This window comes from Plasmodium cynomolgi, chromosome 13, assembly GCF_000321355.1.
Source record: "Plasmodium cynomolgi strain B DNA, chromosome 13, whole genome shotgun sequence".
Lineage (NCBI taxonomy): Eukaryota > Apicomplexa > Aconoidasida > Haemosporida > Plasmodiidae > Plasmodium > Plasmodium cynomolgi.
The window spans coordinates 1137140-1147029 of record NC_020406.1 but is presented as its reverse complement, the minus strand read 5'-3'; the positions used below and the strand labels follow the sequence as shown (position 1 = coordinate 1147029).

The 9890-nt window shown below is 48.6% G+C and overlaps 2 protein-coding genes across 2 annotated transcripts in view; both read left to right on the top strand.

Annotated features, from left to right (window-relative positions):
• Positions 1–1120: 1120 nt before the first annotated feature.
• Positions 1121–3776, top strand: PCYB_133410 (cyclophilin; the record flags this gene model as incomplete). Its single annotated transcript, XM_004224366.1, has 8 exons — positions 1121–1340; positions 1531–2270; positions 2443–2508; positions 2730–2787; positions 2928–3001; positions 3146–3175; positions 3433–3492; positions 3732–3776. 8 exons carry the CDS (start codon positions 1121–1123, stop codon positions 3774–3776), a joined length of 1293 nt encoding a protein of 430 aa, XP_004224414.1.
• Positions 3777–4629: 853 nt separating this feature from the next.
• The window catches only part of PCYB_133400 (PP1-like protein serine/threonine phosphatase), a gene marked incomplete at both ends in the record, with an annotated part of 10020 nt that continues 4759 nt past the window's right edge, over positions 4630–9890 (top strand). The window contains 13 exons of the mRNA XM_004224365.1: positions 4630–4867; positions 5052–5190; positions 5361–5487; positions 5896–5991; positions 6146–6271; positions 6411–6490; positions 6835–6995; positions 7272–7352; positions 7550–8067; positions 8240–8397; positions 8604–8908; positions 9070–9426; positions 9616–9719. Of these exons, the coding sequence (XP_004224413.1) occupies positions 4630–4867; positions 5052–5190; positions 5361–5487; positions 5896–5991; positions 6146–6271; positions 6411–6490; positions 6835–6995; positions 7272–7352; positions 7550–8067; positions 8240–8397; positions 8604–8908; positions 9070–9426; positions 9616–9719 (2490 nt within the window). The remainder of the gene's footprint in view (positions 4868–5051; positions 5191–5360; positions 5488–5895; positions 5992–6145; positions 6272–6410; positions 6491–6834; positions 6996–7271; positions 7353–7549; positions 8068–8239; positions 8398–8603; positions 8909–9069; positions 9427–9615; positions 9720–9890) is intronic.

Sequence of the window (9890 nt, the reverse complement as noted above, 5' to 3'; positions counted from 1 at the left end):
GCATGTGTGTGTGCCTGTTTTTTCGATTCGCCTGACCTGTTCAGGCAACTCATTTTTGTAAGCGCAAGCAGGATCGGAAAAAAAAAAAAAAAGAAGCATTCACCAGTTGGCCTCACAATAAAAGAGTCACCATTTTGTGTGTCCATTTGCGAATGGCTCTGTTCAAATCTGCTCCCGTGTAGAAGAGAGCAAATCTTTCGGCGGGAGGAGGAGGCCTTTCCGTTTGGCCATTCTCATCCCATGATGGGGTAATAAAAAAAACATGTTGGTCGAAGGCGGAGCTGCGTTATCTTCCCTCGTTCGTGCATACGTATGGGCTATTCATGTGTATGGTCTATTCACGTGTATGGGCTATTCACGTGTATGGTCTATCCACGTGTGCGCTTGATGCCTGCTCCATGGGGGGAGGGGGGATTTCCCAAGTGAGCACTCCTCTCCTCCCAGCCGCGGGGAAAAAGCAACTCGGACGTGCTTTCCCCTCGCATCCATTTTAAGATTACCCTATTGATTGTTCCGCCATGGTCACTGTTGCAAATAGCTGCCAATATGCGCGGTGCGATGAACTGCTTTGGACGGTGCCCCAGTGCAACGGGTCTGACGCACAGTGAGAAAAATATCCCCAGGGGTGCATCGAAGCGGCAAGATAGGCTTCCAACCCTCCATCTGCTTCCCTCCCTCCATTTGCTTCCCACCCTTTGACTGCAAAATTGAGAGACCTCAGGAGGGAAGCAGCAACGTTGAAGGAGTGAGCACCAACTCGAAGGAGTGAATTTAAGTGAACGCACAGCCTCGTGGGTTCCTGCTAAGTAAAAGGAAGGGGATCGCCGGACATCCATTTATTTATTCGCTTATTTATTTTTTTTTTTTTATTTTTTATTTTATTATTTTTTATTTTAATTTTTTTATTTCTTATTTTTATTTTTTTATTTTTTTGCCGGCTTTCCCCTCGTCCATGTCGCGGAGATTCCTTTTTTGAGCCGGCCCCGCCCCTCCACAGTTAATCAGTGGGAGGCATCTTCCCGCAGAGGGGAGGTGAGCTTGCTTAGCCGCTCCCTCCTGCCGCTCCCACCTGCTGCTCCCACCTGCTGCTCCCACCTGCCGCTCCCCCCCCCTAGTGCAAATGTCCGAAGTGTACAGCATCGAGCCCAAAACGTCCGGCAGGGTAACCATTTACACCAGCCTGGGCGAATTGGAAGTGCTCCTTTTTTGCAACGAGTGTCCGGTAGCATGTCAGAACTTCCTTCAGCTCTGCCTAAACAACTACTACAACGGAAATAAATTTTTCCGAGTCATTCCGCAATTCTTGATTCAGACGGGGGACCACACGAACACGGGGCTGCGTAAGGGAAGGGCGCTCCGCCGAGTAGGCAGCCAGCCAGCAAGCAAGCAAGCAAACAAGCAAATGCCTGAGCGTGTGTCTGAGCGTGTACCTTTGCATGTGCCCGTGCGTGTACCTTTGCATGTGCCCGTGCGTGTACCTTTGCGTGTGCCCCTCCCCACATGCGTAACCGCCACCCCCCACGCACACAGACAACGAGTATGCCTTCAAGGAGCCCTTCCAGAACGAGTGCAACCGACGACTGAAGTTCCTCTACGCAGGATGCATATCCTTCGCAAACCTTAACATAGAGAAGCCATCCAATGGAAGCCAATTCTTTATCACGTTGGACAAGGCAGAATATCTCAACAATAAAAGTACCCTGTTCGGGAAGGTCGCGAAACACAGCATCTACAACCTCCTGAAATTTAATCAAATAAAAACAAACAAGAAAGATGAACCGATAGAGGATGCTCCATATATTCGATACATTAAAATCGAGGAAAATCCCTTTCACCACTTAGTCCCTTATGCCAATTATGAGAGGGACGTGAAGGAAAAGAAGCAAGAAGACGTACGAGGGGAGCTTCCCAGGGAAGCGAAGAAGCTTAGGGGGAATCTACTCTCCTTTGGCTACGACGAGGGGGAAGAAGCCGAGGAGGGGGAAGCCGCTCATGAGGGAGAAGCAGCCGAGGAGGGAGACGCCACCAATGAGGGGGAAGCCGCTCATGAGGGAGACCCCCCCAGCGACCGGCCCACCGTGGAAGACGCAGCGAATCGAGCACCCCCAGAAGGAGAACCCCAAAGGAGGACATCCCTAGGAAGGAGCAAAAGGGACAGCAAAATGGTTGAGGAAAAAATCGATAAGCTAAAAAAAAAAACAAACGATATTGAAAAGGACAAAGCGAAAAGGAAGGAAAGAGACTCTGCCGCGAGGGACCTGGGCACCTTGGTGAGTGAAGCCAAACGAGCAAGTCTATGCCGTCACATATATGTAACGAAGTGTGTATTACCTCGCAGCTTAACAAATGGTAGCATTGCGAAGCGGGGAGGGGGCCAGTCCGATTGACGCCATACTTTCGTATTGCCTATCCACGTGCTCTTTTTTTTTTCCACCCCCGCAGGATGAGTCTTATTTGAGGAAAATCAGGAAGTACAATAAAATGTCCAAGCGGGAGAGGGAGAAGCAGGTTAGTGCCAGCGTTAAGCGGTTGAGCGGATAAGCGGTTGATAGGATAAGCGGTTGAGCGGATAAGCGGTTAAGTGGATAAGCGGTTAAGTGGTTGAGGCAAAGTGGCCATGCGAAGTGGTCCCGCAAAGTGGTCGCTCAAACTGGTCGTAGCTAGATGGGCACGGTCACCCCCCCCTCGTGTCGCTGCCCCATTTTTGTTCATTTCCTTCCTCCTTTCAGTCGCTGCAAAAACTGCAAGAATTCGATAACAGGCTGAAGGGGCTCTTTTCCCGTGACGGTTAGCAGCCAAGGGGAGACCGCCGCGCGTTTGTGCGGCTTGGCGGTCGAGCTGTTCCCCAAGGAGAGTGTAGAAGGGTGCCTGTCCGGCCACAGCTATACTTCTCTACCCTGCACATCTGCACGTGTTCCCTTCTTTAGGAGAAACCAACCAAGGGATGAAGCATGACTGGCTGAACACCCAGGGGTTGAAGTTCCGAATTGACTCCGCCAATGTAAAAAAAAATTTTTTTCTTTTCTCACAAAACTGTTATCGTGCGTGACATGTGTACACGCACGTGTACGTGCATATGTATATGTACATGTACATGTATATGTTTTTTTTTTTTTTTTTTTTTTTTTTCCTTTTTTTTTTAAAGGCATACGAACACGAAGACATAAAAAAGAAAGTAAGCATTGGAGCCAGCGCGCGTTGTTCTACGTTCGTTTGGAGACACCAGCAGTTTTTTTTTTCCCCCATCTGTGCATTTGCCTGTACACCTGTTTATGTTGCTACGTCCATGTGGGATATCACCCGCACGTGACACGTGAGAAGTGACACGTGAGAAGTGACACGTGAGAAGTGACACGTGACATGTGACAACTGACATGTGACTACTGACATGTGACATGTGACGCATGTTCTTCCCCCCCTCCCGGTGTGCAGGTGGTTAATCCAATGGACAGTGAAAACAAACGTCCCTACGATTCCAAGTTCAGCATGGAGGTAATAACACCTGAGCGTGTAGCAAACATACGGCACGAACGGATGTCTATGTGTATGTGCTATGTCTATGTGTATGTGCTATGTCTATGTGTATGTGTATGTGTCTATGTGTATGTATGTGTGTGTGCAAGGGTTGCCACTGCGACCGGTATGATGGAGACAACGGATGGCGCGTTGCCGTTGTTCCATTCCCGCGTTGTTATTGCTTCCTTTATTTTTTTTTTTTTCCCCCTGCGCAGAAATATTTAAAGGAGAAGCGGTCGAAAGAAGACCCCGCGAAGTAGCGATTGGACAAAGAAACGAGAGAAATTAAAAAAAAAAAAAAAAAAAAAAAAATTGTCCACTCCGTATGTACCACTGAGTATACTTGCGCGAATGTGTATGTGTAATTGTGTTTCCCCCATTTGGCGTTTTTCCGCGTCGTCCATGTTGTGCTTTTGCTTCGTGTCGCGTTGTTACGATGTGTTACGATTTGTTACGATTTCCTATGATTTGTTATGATTTCTTTCGCTTTGCCTTCTTTTCTTCTTTGCCTTCTTTTCTTTTTTGCTTCTTTGCTTCTCTGCTTCTTTGCTTCTCTGCTTCTTTGCTTTTTTTTTTTTTTGTGTTCCCCCTTGTGCGCCACTCCAATCGCTTCCCCTTTTTTACAATTTTTTTAAACCGCAAACAAACTTTCGCGCCGAACAAAAAAAAAAAAAGTGCGTTCATTCACATGCGCATTCTTTGTGTGAAAAAAGGAAAGCGGAGTTCTCCTTCCTCTGTTTCTTTTCTTCCTCGCCGTTCTTCTTTCCATTTTCCTTTTGCAAAAACACGCAGACGCACGAAGCGAATGCCGCGAGCAACTCGCCACCCCCTCACGTGTGCAACTGTCGCTCGTCCGCGCACCCGCAGGACAATTCTACGTGGCGATTTGGTTTGGCGTTATTTCACTGCGTTCAGTTTGATCACATTTTCTTCGATCATATTCTGTCCGATCATATTCTGTTCGATCATATTCTGTCCGATCACATTCTGTTTTATTTGATTTGATCCGATTTTGTTTCATTCGGTTTAGCGTCCTTTCCCTTCCCTTCCCTTCCTTTCCTTTCCTTTCCTTTTTTTTTTTTTCCGTGTCCCCATCCCCCCCTTCAGTCCCAAATGGAAGATGTAAAAGTCAAGGACACCGTCATGGTATATGGCTACAAGGCCACAATCGAACATATAGAAGAAATCGAAGCGGGAAAGGCTTCCCCCGAAAGGAGAAAAATCTACGCAGCGAAGTTTATCAATAGGGATGGCTACACAGATGGTGTGTACAGGAACGAACGGGTGTTCACTCCGGAAGATGGAGCCCTCGTCGTGTTCTGTTTGCGCGATTCGATCAGACCTTTCAATGGTACCGTTGCATCTGCGCCTTATCTGGGGGCCATCCCCCCTGTTGGCGGAGCTCCAGCGGTTAGGCGGCACAGTTAGATGCCACTGTTAGACGCCACTGTTAGACGCACTGTTAGACATCCCTTGTGCATCCTTTTCGCATCGCTTACTTCATTTTTACACCTCCATTGTGCCCCCTCATGCAGAAACAGAAAGCGCATGCATAAGAATACAAAGAGCATTCAGGGGACACAGAGCCAGGAAGGAATTCCACTCCTTCGTCTCCTCCCTAGTGTGGAGAAAATTTGAGCACCTCCACGAAAACATGACCTTGAATAATCATGAGTAGGGTCGAGGAAACACTTGCAAAAAAGCATCACAAAGGAGAGGAAACACTTGCAAAGCATCACAAAGGAGAGGAACCACCCGAGGGGGAGGTACCCCACTCCAGTATGCTCGTTCGCACCAACGTACCCATCACTGCTCTCTTATCTGTCACCCCACTCCACCCGCAGCGAAATTTACAAGCCCCTCATCAAAGCAATAAACGAAGACATAAAAAATGGCAAGATTCAGTTCGCATCGAAATGCTTTTCCAGTAATTCCAATCAGTTCTCTCGCATCTCCACGACGTCCTACGAGGTAGGATCTGAGTTGTGCTGGGAGGAAGAGACAAAGAGAGGGGGGGATAAAGGGAAAGAGATGGAGTGATGGAGATAAAGAGAGAGAGATGGAGTGAGATAACGAGAGAGGGATGGAGAGAGACGGAGTGAGATAGAGTGGGAGAGGATGTCCTTCCCCTCCTTGGGACTATCCTCCGTACTGATGGCTCTGCTGGAGGCAGCACGCACGGATGTCTGTCGCCGAGTAACCACAAGCAGAGTTACTCTCCCCTTGAGCAGTTACTCTCCCCTTGAGCAGTTACTCTCCCCTTGTGTAGTTACTCTCCCCTTGTGTAGTTACTCTCCCTTTGCGTAGTTACTCTCCCCTTGCGTAGTTACCCTCCCCTTGTGTAGTTACTCTCCCCTTGCGCACCGCCCTCCCCTGCAGTCCACCGCCTACGACGAAAATGTACCAAAGTTGAAGGACAAAATCGATAAAGCCTTCGCCATGGAGCTCTTCCATTTCTTTTTAACAACAAAGAATGTAAGCGTTTGGGAGAAGCACCGCCACGTTGTGACGCGGTGCAGCGGTGTAGCGGTTTCTCTGCCACTCGTTACATTGGGATGGTCACTCCACCGCCGCTTATTCTTCATCACCACCGCTTCTTCTTCTTCATTGCCGCCTCCCCCCCGCGCAGTACGTCCTCCCAAACAACCTGGTGTGTAAGATCCTCACGAAGACGCAAAAGATGCTGGAGGAAAATATCAAGACCTCCGTGATACACGTGGACATGACGAAGAAGTCGAAAGACACCAAATTGATTGTAGGGCAAACGCGGTGCGCCAAACGTGGTGCGCCAAATGTGGTGTGCATCTCCACTAGTGATCATGTCACCGAGCTGACCCCTTCACAACTCCTTCACGACCCCTTTACAACCCCTTCGCCCCTTTTCCCCTTCGAAGATCCTGGGAGACGTGCACGGCCAGCTGAACGACGTCCTTTGGCTATTTAACCGATTTGGATTACCGTCCTCCAACAACATGTGAGCGAGGGAGAGCGGAGAGAGGAGAGTGGCATCGGAGAGAAGAGAGCGGCAGCGGAGAGGGTCCGAATGAGTGCGCGAGTGAATCACTACACAGCTGCGTCACCACGCATACGTTCCTGTCATATGTTCCTGTCATGTGCTCCTGTCATATGTTCCTGTCATATGTTCCTGTCATATGTTCCTGTCATATGCTCCCTTTCATATGCTCCCTTTCATATGCTCCCTTTCATATGCTCCCTTTCATATGCTCCCTTTCATATGCTCCCTTTCATATGCTCCCTTTCATATGCTCCCTTTCATGTGCTCCCTTTCATGTGCGCGCCCTCCCCCCATGGATGCAGCTACATCTTCAACGGAGACATCGCCGATCGAGGAGAAAACGCCACGGAGATCTTCCTCCTCCTGTTCACGTTCAAGTTAAGCAGTTACGACAGCGTCATAATTAACAGGGGGAACCATGAGTGCTCCTACATGAACGAAGTGTACGGTTTTTACAATGAAGGTACGGGTGTGCCGAGGGTGTGTGCCGGCGTGAGTTTGTTATTATGTGCCGGCGTGAGTTTGTTATTGTGTGCCGGCGTGAGTTTGTTATTATGTGCCGGCGTGAGTTTGTTATTGTGTGCCGGCGTGAGTTTGTTATTGTGTGCCGGCGTGAGTTTTTTTTATTGTGTGCCGACGTGAGCTTGTTCTTGTGTGCCGACGTTTGAACACAGCTCAGCACCACATTTGAGCCACTTCCCTAACCCATCGATGACTGCCCTTCCGGCTTCCCACTCAGTCCTCTCCAAGTACGACAGTGCCGTCTTCGACCTGTTCCAAGGGGTCTTCGAATTGCTTGGCTTGGCCGTAAACATCCAAAGTAGGGCTCCTATGAGCGTGCCGCTTGGCTGACTTGGTTTGCCTCCATGGGATGCAACCCGAAAAAAGGGTGCCCCACATATGTGTGCTTCTCCCCGCTTCGTGCCACGTCCTCCCACATGGTGCCACGTTTTCCATCGCGTTTTTGCTTCCTCCCACATGGTGCCGCGTCCTCCCCACTTCCTTCACCCCGCTTAGACCAAATCTTCGTGGTGCACGGCGGGCTGAGCAGGTACCAAGACCTAACCGTTCAAGAGATAGACGAGCTGGACAGAAAGAAGCATGAAATTTTGCACCCGGAGAAATATGAAGATACGATAATCTTCGACTTACTTTGGTCTGACCCACAAAAAAAAAATGGCATTGGAGGAAACGCACGAGGGAATAACTGTATCACATTCGGACCAGACATAACGGATATGTTTTTGAAAAAAAATAATTTCGATATTTTAATTCGATCCCATCAAGTACCTAAAACGCTGAAGGGCATTGAGAGTCACCATGAGGGGAAGTGCATTACGTTGTTTTCCGCCTCTAACTATTGCAATAAAATTAAGAATCTCGGGGCAGCCATCGTGTTCAACCAAGACCTAACCTTCGAAGTGCAGGAATACATGTCGCCCTCGCTGGACGTCATTCGGGAGACCTTCGAGGAAAACCAGAAGCTCCGCGAGAAGGTTCTCAACTCGTCGAAGATAGTGGACCTGGAGAAGAATGTACGCACGAGGGATGCGGCATCAAGACCCGCTCCGCCCCACCGATGAACGATTCACCGATGAACGATTCACCTATTACCGCTTCATCGATGAACGCTTCACCCATTACCGCTTTTCACATTACCGCTTTTCAAATTGCCGCCTTTCAAATTGCCGCTTCCCCCCCCCGCAGGTGCAAAGGAGCAACGACAAGATTTCCACGGAGGGGCAGATGAATGATATTCTGAACTGCCTAATCACGTTGATCTGTCATGAAAAGAACTCCCTGTGGAGTAACCTCTACACACAGGACAAGGATAACACGGGCAAGGTCCACATAAACATATGGAGGTAACGCGAGTGGAGGGAGGAACAGCGCGGCGGTGCCGCCATCGCGCCGCTGCACATTTGTGTCGTCATCACATCGGTTTGTCGATACATTGGTATATCAATACACCGGTTTGTCGACACACCGCTTCGTCGATACACCGCTATACCAATACGCCGCTATACCAATACACCGGTTGGTCCATTCCTCCGTTTGGTACGCCCCCCAGGGAGGAGCTCGAAAAGCTGAGCAGGACGAAGAAGGTGCCGTGGATATACCTGTGCAAGAAACTCAAAATGATCGAAGACAACCAGGTGCACTACAACAGTATACTTAACAGATTCAAAATTAATTATGAACCCAGCCAAAGCTTTATTAATACAGAATGGAAGAGTGAGTGTTTTGAACACCTGTATGAGGCATTGCTCAAGGCAGACTTAAGCTTACGTGAAACCCTCATGGTGTTCGATAAGAACTTAGATGGAAAGGTATCCTTTGCGGAGTTCGAGCAGGTGCTGAAGGATCTCAACATAGGTAAGTAGGGCAGGATGATCAGGGGGTATACCCTCCTGGTTGGGACGAACAGGGCTTATCCCAACCTAGTTATATATACCCTACGTTGCATTCATAGCGCCGTCTCAATGGATCTGTACTTACCTTTTGCTTTATTTTTTACACCTTTTTTCCCCGTGAAGACCTGTCCAATGAGCAGATCCGCATCCTGGTCAGGTTGATCAACAGCAACTCGCTATGCAACCAAGACAGAGCACAGGAGAGTGACAAAATCGATGTTGCAGAATTTATTGGGAAAATGAGAGTATGTTATCGATTGGCAATAAACAAGGAGTACATAAATAATGATAAAATTGGGAAGCTAATCGAGACCATCGGAAAGCATATCCTGGCAGACAGTGCAGACACAGCTAACTTCCATTATAAATTCTACGAGGAAAATAATGAGAAGGATGGATCGGAGAGGAGGAAGAGATCCAGTGTGATCAAATCCGTTGCCTTGTTTCAGAAATTTAAAAATTATGACAACTTTGGGAATGGTGAGTAGTCGGGGGGAGAGGCTGATTCATGCACGCTGGAGGGAGGCACTGGGAAGTTGTGCGCCTCGCAGAAAGCCCACACATTGGCGCCATCTTTGCAATGCCGCCATCTTTACATTGGTGTCATCTTCACAACGCCGCCATCTTTACATTGGTGCCACCTTTGCACCGCCGCCGCCCCCTTCGCAGGCTACCTCGATTACGACGACTTCGTGCGGGCGATCAAAAATTTCGACATGAACAAGATCAGCAAGGAGGTGGAGTTCGACGTGGACGACGAAATTCTGATGGAGGTAGGGGCCTGCGTGGCTGCCGCGCTGGTCTCCCCCACTGTTGCAGTTGCAGTTGCAGTTGCAGTGGCGTTCGTTCGTTTATTTTTATCCTTATTCGTCGTTTTGTTTTGTTTGTATCCCCATTCGTTGTTTTGTTTTGCTTTATTTATTTATTTACTTACTTATTTTATT